This window comes from Eptesicus fuscus, chromosome 10 (genome assembly GCF_027574615.1).
Source record: "Eptesicus fuscus isolate TK198812 chromosome 10, DD_ASM_mEF_20220401, whole genome shotgun sequence".
In the NCBI taxonomy this organism is placed as follows: Eukaryota; Metazoa; Chordata; class Mammalia; order Chiroptera; family Vespertilionidae; genus Eptesicus; species Eptesicus fuscus.
This window is the reverse complement of record NC_072482.1, coordinates 53,512,351-53,524,690: the sequence shown is the minus strand read 5'-3', so window position 1 is coordinate 53,524,690 and position 12,340 is coordinate 53,512,351. Positions and strand designations below refer to the sequence as shown.

At 45.3% G+C, this 12,340-nt stretch overlaps 1 protein-coding gene across 2 annotated transcripts in view; it reads left to right on the top strand.

Moving 5' to 3' along the window:
• Positions 1-12,340, top strand: part of FAXC (failed axon connections homolog, metaxin like GST domain containing) — a 57,873-nt gene that overhangs the window by 24,673 nt on the left and 20,860 nt on the right. For both annotated transcript variants that reach the window (XM_054722012.1, XM_008152244.3), the window contains one exon: positions 295-518. In XM_054722012.1, the coding sequence (XP_054577987.1) occupies positions 295-518 (224 nt within the window). The remainder of the gene's footprint in view (positions 1-294; positions 519-12,340) is intronic.

The following is a 12,340-nucleotide window of genomic DNA, read 5'->3' as shown; positions in this document are numbered from 1 at the left end:
AAAAGCATGGCCTTGCGGGTGGGCGAGGGGGACGGTCTGCTGGCGGGTGGCAGGAGAGGTTTGGTGGAATGGCAGCATGGCATCGTTATCTGAGTTTGTTACTGTGTCTCCCAACGCGCCCCAAGTCCAAGCATCCCCTAGGGCCCGTGTGACACCTGCCATGCTTTTTCAGAAAAGCTGCAATGATTCGGTTCCTCCAGAGTGTGCCAAACCCTGACCCACGCGTGGGGAGTTGACCCGTGGAGCGGCTATGTATCTAATGCACAGTAGTAACTTGTTTCCACACACTTCCAGGACGTTAGCTTATTGCCAGTGGGTGGACAATCTCAATGAGACCCGGAAGATGCTCTCTCTTAGTGGTGGTGGTCCCTTCAGCAACCTGCTGAGGTGGGTCGTGTGCCACATAACGAAAGGAATTGTGAAACGCGAGATGCACGGCCACGGCATTGGCCGCTTCTCAGAGGAAGAGATTTACATGCTGATGGAGAAGGACATGCGGTCTTTAGCGGGGCTTTTGGGTAACGTACCACACCTTCTATTCCATATTTTCTATCCTTACTTTTTGCATGATTAGTAAAGCACTGTTAGTTTACTGATTTAAAGTTTGATGTTGGTTGGTTTCTTTGCTTCCACGTGTAGGTTTCAGTCCCACCATGGGCTGAAGTGTGCTGGGGATGTCCCTCCAGGAAAAGCGAAGAGCGGTGTGTGTCCAAGGGCGGGTGAGGATGCTGAGAGTAGAGTGACCCACCCGCACTCACCTGTTGGCTGCAGGTGGCTGGGCTGATGTGATTCTGTACTGGGCAGAACTTGAGTCTTAGCTCTAATGATTCATAAATATGATTTCAACTTAGGAGCTTCTATGTGTGAAATGATGGCCTCTCCTGGGAACAACTCATGCACAGGGAGCCAAGCTCTCTATGTGACTAGTCATACGACCTAGTCCTTCGGGCTACTGATTTTGTTTGGGGAGGGTGGGGTTCACTGGCCCTCTCTCAGCACCCTCATCTCCATTCTGGAGCAACTTAGAGACCTCACCTCTAGGAAGTGGGGTTTAGGATTTGTTTTGTTGGAACCCTCCTGGTGCCCTAGGAATTGGGGGCTGTGCTGGGTGTAATCTGCCCCCAGCAGAGTGATCCACTCTGGCTCTTTCCTGCTCCACATTCCAGATGCTTATTGGACCTGGAATCCTCCCCTGAACCCCAGCTTGCAGGGGGAGATCCCAATGGCACACTCAGCCCTCACATTGGTTCTCGGCAGCTGTGTTACATGGTGGTGCGGGGTGGTGGCGGGCCTGGCTGGGCTCCTACTCTAAACAGGCATTCAGAAGCACCGCCTGGCTTGAAGATTGACACTGTCTAGACCTTCTGGTGCTTTTCCTCCCTGAGCCAGGTGGGCCTGCCTGATGTAGATATGAGTGGGATTAGTCTCCAGCTTGTCCTATTCCATTGGAATGTTAGACTGGATGCCCAGCCTCACAGAGCAGGTGTGCTGAGGACCATTTCCTCCTTAGCAGTGGTTCTGTCCACTCCTGGCTTCCTCCCTTCCTCACCAGCTCATGCTTTGGGGAGCCCCAGCAAGCCAGGCATGGAGCCCTTGAAGTTAAGATCGAGATTATGCCAGTGACATGCTGCTCATCGCTCACAATGTAACAGTGGGGGTTCCTTAACCAGAGAGGGGTGGTCATGACCTTTCTGGAGCATTTCTGGTTGGGAGAACCAGGGGGCAGGGTGCTAGCTGTAATAGTGATGACTGTCAATGTTTCTCTGGCATGTGTGACTTGGAAATGCTTTCTCCCCAATTGTGGTGAGATGGGAGGTGAATGAATTGCTAATAGCTAGGCTGAATTCAAGACGGCATCACCAATCTAGATGATTTTCTGCAAAGAGAAATAGTGGCTGCTCAGAAGCCGAGTGAGCTGGAGTTAGGTGCTGTATGGGGCCCAATTGAACTCTCCCACAGAAGCACTTTTTTCTGCATTGGGGAGGGAGAGGCTCTTTGGCTGAACATCATGGTTTTTCTTACTAAATGAGGCAAAAATCATCTACTTCTCCCTACACCCAGGAACAGAGATTACTTTTAATGCCTAATGCCTAAGAGACTCAAAATGCAAAATGACTTTTTGTTGGGATTGTTCAAGAGTTGGGGAAATTGCCCAGTTGGCATAGCTCAGTGGTTGAGCGTTGACGTATGAACCAGGAGGTCACAGTTCAATTCCTGGTCAGGGCACAAGCCTGGGTTGTGGGCTCAGTCCCCAGTGTGGGGCGTGCAGGAGGTAGCTGATCAGTGATTCTCTGCCATCATTGATGTTTCTATCCCTCTATCCCTTCCTCTCTGAAATCAATTTATATATATATATATATATATATATATATATATATATATATACACACACACACACACACACACACACACACATATACATATACATATACATATACATATACATATACGTGTGTGTGTGTATTTTTTTTTAAAGAGTTGGGGTAATTGTTCATGGATATGTTTGATTCATCAGGATAAATTAGATATTGACGTTTCAGTTTAATTGACATCAATTAAACTGGGGAATACAAAGATGAATTAGAGGTTGTCCCTGCTCTCAGGGAGCTTACAGTCCAGTGGGAGAGATGAGACTTTAAAGTATGAGTAGGGATGGATGGCCCTGAGATGGTGATCCATTTTCTTTTGTTTGGTTTTATGGCGTAGGAGTTAAAAATGGCTTTTACATTATTAAATTACATGGACAAAAATGCAATTGAGATTAATTGTAGTCTGGGAATCCTAAAATCTTTACCATCTGACCCTCTAGAGAAGTTCGCTATTCCCTGCCATAGAGGAGGAGCCATGCACAAGGTGGGCTGTGCAGGTCGCATGACGGAGCTCTGTGCCTTTGGGGTTTCATACCTCTGCTCTAGGGGCACAGCAGAAGCAGGATGGAAAGTGGGGAGAACTGGGAGGCCACACAAGAGGTGGCCGTTGTGCTGGCCCAAGAAAGTAAACAAGGAAGTGAAGAAAATAAGGAAGGATCTTCCAGGCAAATAATGAGAAAGGGACCCATGAGCGAGGGGCATTTTAGGATCAAAATAGTTGTCATTGATTTAGATTTCCTGGGCTTTGTGAGTCGAGTTCATACCCTTCCTTAGGAGGCTGGCTTCCCAACAAAGAGATATTAAAACTTCAGGCAGACATGCATAAGTACTTGAGGAGAAATGATCTCTTTTTGGAGCTGCTATTGAATAAGCCAAGTAATAAAGTGGAATTTGTTAATGGAAGTCAGAAAAACAAGCTGATTGCCAGCCAACTATACTGGACTAATGAAAAATAGAAAACACCTTTCTTCCCCGCCCAGCCTGAAGCCTTTTATTAAGACATAAAGATGGCTTGGGGAGTCTCTATTTTTCAGAGTCCTTGTTGACATTGGTTTGGCACATGTCAAAGATCCAAATCTCTTGGTTATTTTAATAAACAGCAGTATGTGATCTCAACGATTTAATGAAGAGTCTAGGGAGGCCAAGTAGTGCTTCCTTCCAAAGGCAGTAAGATGAGTCACCTGCCATGCTTGCTTCATGGCCACCCTTTTCAGCATGTATAGTTACAATGTGGTACAGTTTTTGAGGATGAATTAAAAAATAAAATAGTTTTTTTAAGTACATAGATATTTGATTGATCACTTCATTCTTAGCTAAATAATATATAAAAGACGAAAAGAAGCTTTTGTGATTAGTAATAGAAAATTTCTAGCCCACTCTTAACCAAAAATGCCTTTGGGGTTTCATACCTCCAGCCTGGGGAGCCTCACTGTGGCACAAAAGTGGTGCTATGGCTCAGGAAGTAGGTGGACTGAGGCAGAGTGAGGGGACTCAGGGAAGGGCGTGCATCAAGGAAAAGGTAAAGAGAGTATGGCTGCAATTATGCCTGGAAGTCTAGGCCAGAAACCTTGGAAAGGCAGGGTGCCACTTTGCAGAACCCCTTAGCCCTCTGGCATGCCAGGGGAAGGGAGAGCCAGTCTCAGTGAGCCAGGAAGCTGGGGTCTAAGAAGAAGCAGATTAGGGAAGGGAATGTGGTCACTATAGTAAGGGAGCCACCCTCTTTAGGGAGTATGCCTTTCTTGTCTCTATTGACCCCTAGAACTCAGGCTGGGGTCACAGTCTGCAGAATGAGGGGGGCGGGGTGTTTGTGATAGTTCAGATTGTTATAAAGGAGTCATAAGGAAGCTGTGCATTTATCTGATGGCAATAAGGCAGCACAGACTACTAAAATCGAATGCTTCTTTGCTTTTAATTGAACTGTTATAGACCGTATGGGGTGACACAGTAGTTATCTGTGGGAAAACCAAATGCATGATTGGTAAGTAAAATTGGTTCGGGAGAGATAGTCATATAGGGGGAGAATAATAAAAATATGGTTTCAGTCATGAGGCTCAGCTGTGCACCATTGATGAGCAATAAATATGTGTTGGATGAAGGAAAGAGCTAACGAATGTCAGGGTGCATTTAGCAGACAGCCAATCTGGACTCCAGCATCTGTGGACCTGGGAGTACTTTCTGAGCAAAAAATTGAAATTTGTAAATGCATTTAAGAGGTGGAATCAGAAATAGTGATGGGGTCTCCAGGTGGCACCTGCAATTTCCTATAGAAGAATGTACTTTTCAGTCATGGCTAGAGACTTAGGAGGGAGAATTTCCTATATAATAAAAGGCTAATATGCAAATCAACCCAATGGCAGAATGACCAGTCGCTATGACGTGCACTGACCACTAGGGGGCAGATGCTCAACGCAGGAGCTACCCCCTGGTGGTCAGTGCGCTCCCACAGGGGGAGCACTGCTCAGCCAGAAGCTGGGTTCATGGCTGGTGAGCGCAGTGGCGGTGGTGGGAGCCTCTCCCGCCTCCGTGGCAGTGCTAAGGATGTCTGACTGATGGCTTAGGCCTGCTCCCCATGGGGAGAGGACCTAAGCCGTCAGTTGGACATCCCCCAAGGGCTCCCAGACTGCAAGATGGCCCAGGCCAGGCTGAGGGGAGCCCCCCCCCCGAGTGCACGAATTTTCGTGCACTGGGCCTCTAGTACTTGTAATAATAGGAATTTAGACAGAAGGGCGATGCCTTTGACTGAGGGCTGTGTGAGTCTGGCTATGTGGTCAAACACACAAAGGTGTGCAGGGCTCTTTGTGGGGGCTGAAGAGACAGCCGTGAACAAGTTGAGAGACTAGAGCTGTCACCTGACAGAGGGTGTTTAAAGAGCTAAGTAGTGAGCTGTGGTGTGAGGAGGTCGGAGTCCAGTGGGATACCTAAAGGTTTTTTTAAGGGTGTAAAGTTAAGTGACAGCAAGGAGAAAGTCAAAATACTTAACTCATAATTTGCTTCTAGATAAGTAAGAATTGAAATACAAACTAGGTGAGAAGGTCACAAGAGAGCACTTCAATATTTGTAAACAACTAACAGACTAATAAGCACACTAATTATTTAAATACTATTTTTGTATTAGTTATATACCGGGTGCTATACTAGGCTCTTGGAAAACAAAGATGAGTGAGCATGGTCTCTATCTTCAAGAAGCTTATAATCAAGTCCTAGGATGTGAAAAGTGTCCCAATGACATATTAAGATGTGAAAAATTTCCCATGTGATCTTGGAACTCTGATTGTAGTCTTTCAGAAATGGGAGGGATAGGGAAAATGTCAGAAGATGGAGATAGGAAATTGTTCCATTTTCTAAAAGGGGAGGGAGAAGTAGAGTCCCATAGTGAAATAAAATACTAGAATGAATTATTAAGTAGATAGTTTTCATGAAGGACTATCATTGGTTCATTATGAATAAAGCACTGTCTCTTCCTGACTTGCTGGACTTACTAGTTGGATGGACCATCTCTTGATTTCTTTAAACCATAGGACACCATCTCATGATATTCTGTGGGCAAGACAGCTGGTTTTCAAAGGGGGCCTCGTGGACGTGTGGTGACATCGAGGTTTGTTGAGTGCTCTGGTGGGGAGGAGAGGGATTTCACCTGGAGCAGCATTTTCCTAAAGAGATTTACAAAGTGACAGTAGAAGATTGAGGCATGAGTTTGAAGGCTCATCAGTAACAGGTCTTATTACTGAAAAATAATTTACCACATTATGCATTGTAAACTGTTTTCTTAAGGTTATGTTTGTTTTCTGATTCTTTACTCACTTGTAAGAAACATTTTTTTCCCCTTTGGATTTTTCCTAATTATGTTTCTTATATGAATTGGTGCTCCAATCCTTTGTCCATTTTTCTATCGAATCTTGGGTTTTTAAAAAAAATTAGAATTGATCTATTTATATCTCACAGATATAGTCTCTGAGTGACATTTGAGGCAATATTTTCTCTGTCTTACTTGGAATCTTAAAGGTTTTTGTGACTCATGGTCATCCTCTTCAATCCCAACCCCACTGTAGGCATTCACAGTGCTTGTGTGGTCCTTTTGGCCAACACCTCAGAGCCTTGAACCCTGTCCCTGCAGTGAACTCCGCTCCTTCTATTGAGCTGCCTTCTGCCATAGGCCAGCTCCAGGCTCAGGCAACACCTGGGCTGTCTGACATCTGACCAGGACTCAGAGCTTGCCAGCATGCTCCCTCTTACACCACCCAGTTTGCTTTTTAGTTCCATTAGAGTGGTTCATCTAAATGCACATGAGACCTGTAAGCTCTCAATCATTTTAGACTAAAATCTAAATTCCTTTTCTTCACCATCTGAATTCTACTCACATCTCTCTCCTTATTTCCTCCTTCTCCCTACATGCACCTTGATTCCCACCGCACCAAGTTATCCTTGGATCCCTGAAGCCCACTGTGCTGTTTTTCAGCTTCATGCCTTCCCATAGGCTTCCCTTGCCTTGCTTAATTTGACAGATTCTCAAGGCTTACTTCCACTTACTGAAAAACTTCTGGCTGTTCTCCTCAACCCCCTCCAACCTCATGGTGCTCCCTACATTGGGCGTTTCTCTCCTCTCCTGCTTCATTCTCGGCATACTTCCATCATGGAAGTACTACATTGTGTACTACATTGTACTTCTCCAGGCTCTTCCTGTGCTTCTCCCCTCCCTCTGGCTATCCCCCAACCTGGCCTGTGGACATTGTCATTTTGAAGGAATTGGCTCTAACCCTGGTATCTAACAGGAGGCCTGGTAAATAATAGGCAGTCAATAACTATTTGCTGAATGAATACTAACTTCCAAAAGGTATTCGAGGCAATCCACATATAAGACAGGGAAATATATTCAACATTAATACAGAAATTTTAGGAACCCATTTAGAAAATAAATTGTCTTCTTGGAATGAGTATTTCTGTAATTGGGCACAATTTAACTTTGAGTGTTTTGGCTACCAAGATGAAATGGTAAATGTATGGGGCAGGTTTGCATTTATTTTCTAGAAAAAGAAAACACACAGGTTTTTTTCAATTGGGACAATTTTTAAAAAAATCCTGATTCTAGGAAGAAATTCTTCAATGGATGTTACATAAGGGAGATTGGATTTCCTTAAGTACAGTGCTTTTGTTTTTCTTTTTTGGACAGTGCTTTTGAATATAAACATTTGTAAAAACTTTCTTAATGAAAGCTCCAGGTTTAACATTGAATTGCAGCTCCAAAGGCATTTGTTTGGGGACCTACTTTAATATAATTCCGATATTTTTTTCTGATATAATTGACATTATAAAAGGCCAGGGGCCGTCATGACCTAAACAACCAGATGGACACTGATCACCAGGATGTTCCTGGAGCATCTTTCAGTCCCTCCCCCATGGCCCACAGGCTCCTATCACAGCAAGGCTGGCAGCTGGTGATGGGGGGGGGGGGTGACGGGGGTTGGTGGGGCTCGGCAGCAGCTGTGGATCAGGCCTGGAGAGAGGCCCGGAGAGAGAGGCAGGGCTTGATCTGCAGCTGCCATGGCTGCTGACGAGGCTTGGAGAGAGAGAGAGAGGCAGGGCCTGATCAGCAGCCACTGTGGCTGCTGGCGAGGCCCAGAGAGAGAGGCGCAAGACCTGATCTGCAGCTGCTGTGGTGGCTGAGGATCAGGCCTGGAGATAGGCCCAGAGATGCTGACTGGCATAGAAACCAACCAATCAGAACCTAATCTGGGTGAACTGCGAAGGCAGAACCTAAGGTGGGGGCTGAGGAGGGCTTTTAAGGGCAACAGCTGTTTGGTGTAAGGTGTAAGAAAGCGGTTCAATTTTTTAATGACTGGTTTGGCAGTATAGTGCATATGGCTGGCTATCAGTCCAGATATAGGGATTATGTATTTTTGTCTGCCAAGAGCATCTTCTCCTGCTGAAAAAGGCTCCCCCCACCCCGAATTTAAGCAATCTTATCCTATATAATCTATACTAATAAAAGGGTAATATGCTAATTAGACCTGGTCAACCGGCCATCTTCCGGATGTCCGACTTCCTTCCAGATAAAGCCATAGTGGTGGGGGCTGAGGCAGAACAGTTAGGGGTGATCAGGCCAACAGGGAGGGCAGTTGGGGGCAAGTCAGGCCGGCAGGGGGTTAGGTGCAATCAGGCCGGCAGGGGAGGGCAGTTGGGGGCGAGACCAGGCCTGCAGGAAAGGGCAGTTGGGGGTGAGATCAGGCCTGCAGGGGAGGGAAGTTGGGGGTGAGATCAGGCTGACAGGGGAGGGCCGTTGGGGGCGAGATCAGGCCGACAGGGGAGGGCAGTTGTGGGCGACCAGGCCATCAGGGGAGGGCAGTTGGGGGCGTTCAGGCTGGCAGGGGAGGGCAGTTAGGGGTGACCAGGCTGGCAGGGGAGGGAAGTTAGGGGCAATCAGGCCAGCAGGGCAGCAATTAGGGGTGATCAGGCCAGCAGGGGAGCAGTTAGGAGTGATCAGGCAGGCAGGCAGAGGTGATTAGGGGCAATCAGGCAGGCAGAGGCAGTTAGGGGCGATCAGGCAGGCAGGCAGAGGGGTTAGAGGCAATCAGGCAGGCAGACAGAGTGGTTAGGGGTGATTAGGCAGGCAGCCAGATGAGTGATTAGGAGCCAGCGGTCCCAGATTGCAAGAGGGATGTCCGACTGCCGGTTTAGGCCTAAACCAGCAGTTGGACATCCACCAAGGGGCCCCCGATTGAAGAGGGTGCAGGCTGGGCTGAGGGAACCCCCCCCCCATGCACGAATTTCATGCACTGGGCCTCTAGTTTATTATAAAGGTGGATCTTAGAGAACCTAGAGGTTTTGGTAACTTACTCTACAACCATTGCATAGGTACCTCTTAGATCCACTTTCTAATGCTATTTTTTTGCAAGAAGGGGTTGAGGGCAACCTTTGGCTGGTCCTGAGTCAGCTATTTTATGTTTAATTCCTTAGTGACTACCAGAGGTATACTCTTACATGTTGTTGGGTAAAGAGAGTTCTTCTTGCATTAGATGGTCCAGCTTGGACATTCTCTCAGGGGAATTTAAGGGCTCACTTGCTGTGCTGCCTGGTTAGAAGGCCATCTTGGCTTTATGGAAGGTGAGCTATAGCAGTATGGAGCAAGGTCAAACTAGTTCTTCATGAACTATTTGCTCAAGTACCTATACAAGCCCTTGGGTTCCCCAGAGTTCTGCGTCCTAGAGTCCTATACTATCAAGTATTTGGAGGGATAATTTTGGTCTAAATAATTTAAGGGCAAGGTATTATAATATAGTTGCCATTACTGAAAAATGTATTTATTGAGTACTTAACTGTGTGCTTGGCACTAGGATGGGTACTGGGGGATCCAGTTTTAGCTCTCAAGTGGTGATTTATAGTGTGATTTCTTTCACTGATTTTACAATTTAGACAAAAATCACAAGAGAACCACTCTGATGAGACGGTCAGGGCATCCAGGTAGCAATAAACCTCTAAATAGCTAAGTTCATTCACCTGTTAAAGAAGGGTCACTCAGCCTTGTTCATTTAAACATTGGAGGATGGCTGCCAAATGTTATAACTTAAGATTGAACATTTTTTTTCCTTGACCCATTATTAGTGAACAAGATCCATTGGTTTGGATTTTTTAAAATGAATTTTTTCCCAAACATACAGTGGAAGAGTAGTCCAATGAATAGCTTTTATAAGCATCACCTTGATTTAATAGCTATTAACATTTTGTCACAGTTTTTTCAATTATTTTTTTGGGTGTGCGTGTGTGGATGTATTTTACAGAAAATCCAGATATGATGATATTGAACCTCCAAATACTTTTGAGTGTAGCTCTGATGTTTTCCTCCTGCGGTGGGCAACCTTTGAGATGGCCACCAATGATCCCGCCTCCCAGGGTTCTTCCCCTTGTATAATCCCCTATTGGACTTGTTGATTTGCTTCGACAAATAGAATATGGCAGAAGCAATAGGATGCCCCTTCCAAGATTAGGCGATAAAAAGACAATAGCTTGCATCTTGGGCATCCTCTCTCCTGCTCTTGCTGGCTCACTCATGTGCTCTAATGGAAGTGAGCTCTTTTGTGAGTTGCTCAATGGAGAGGTCCACCTGGCAAGGACCAATATCTCTGGCCAAGAGCCAGCGAGGACTGACGCCTGTAACACCTGTCTGAATGAGTGTGGAAACAGGTGAGTCAGGCCTTGAGTGGCATCTTGATTGCAGCCTGTGAAAGACCCTGGCCCCGAGGCACCTGGCTAAGGCTGCATAAATTCTTGACCCACAGAAACTGTGAGGTAATAAGTGTTTGTTGTTTTAAGCTGCTAAGTTTTGGGGTAATTTGTTATTCAGTTAGCAATAACTAATGTTCCTACACAGCTCCAATCCCATTAATCCCAGTAGGTACCTCCTGGAGCAGCTGTTGTGTTTGAAGAGTAAAGCCATGTTGTCAGCAGAGAATTTTTTCTGCCAAGGTGGGTGGTGGGCACCAGATCTCATTTGCCTCAGGTTATTTAGATGAAAGGTTTTACATCACTTAGAAGTAGAATCTTATCATTCAATCTCTCAAGAGACAAATATTACTACCTATTCTGATTCTAGCATGAGTATTCTCAGCTTAGTTGTGAAGAAACCTGAATCTATTTAAAGATTATGGAGCTTGGCACACAAGTTTTCAAGTCTGCTCTGGGGAGAGTTATAGGGAACATTCTTAACCATTTAATGGTCAAATACTTGGATAATAGCTTTCAGTAGGGAAATAAGGCCTCCTACAGTAGGTGATAAAAAAAGTCTTACACTTGAAGCATCATACAGAATTTTGATTTGATGCCCAGCATACTCATGGGTATATCATTTGAGAAAGTGTAGGACTTCCATTTTAAGTAATGAGGTCAATAGTAATTTGATTTCTTCCCAAGAGGCCCGTGTCTATTGAGTAAATAAGTAAGGTCCACCACTCTGGGCAGATCCTAAACAGTTTTGATGGTTAAAAATCTTTACCGTTTTTTTTTTTTTAAATATTTTTTATTGATTTCAGAGAGGAAGAGAGAGATAGAAACATCAATGATGAAAGAATCATTGCTTCCTGCATGCCCCCTACTGGGGATTGAGCCTGCAACCCGGGCATCATTGCCTTCTGCACGCCCTCTACTGATCCTTGACCGAAATCAAACCTGGGACCCACAGGCTGACGCTCTATCCACTGAGCCAAACCAGCTAGCGTTCTTTACCAGGTTTTGATAACTGCTCAGAAGTTTGAAAGTGGATGAGGATCCTGGGATCCATAAAATAAAGAAAAATCCTTTGGAAATGTGGAGTCTGTTTGCATGACCCTGATGGCCAAACCCCACACCTTCCATTGGAATATATTACTATTCAGCTTTCTTAAAGGAAGGATATGTTTCTTATAAAAGGATTTGAACTTAAATTTCAACATGACATTGAGTTCTGTCTGATGTGTTGTTTTATGAACTATACCAGACTTTGGGGGACTACCAGATAGTCTTTATTGGATAAAGAGAGAGAATAGCTGATTGCCCAAATACAGGACAGCCAAGACAGAAATGAGATTAAGGGGAAAACTCCTGGCATGTAGTTTGAGTTGAGTGCTCTGTATTCTTTATTCTCAGGAGATGTATTTGGGAAAGTGAAACTGGGGAGCCCTATATAACTTTTGTTGTTGCTAATCTTCACCTGAGGATATTTTTCCATTGATTTTTAGAGAGCATGGAAGGTAGGGGGAAAGACAGAGAGAGAGACACACATTGATTAGTTAGTTGCCTCTGGCATGCTCAGGGCACCAGGGATCAAGCCTGCAACTGAGGTACATGCCCTTTACTGGAATTGAACCCATGACCCTTCAGTCCGTGGGCCAGACGCTCTCTTCAATGAGCTCCCATATAACTCTTATACCCTTAAATCTCACCATTTCAGTCAAATATGTAGTCAGACACAGAAATAACAATATTGCATCAACTTAAAGAAGAGC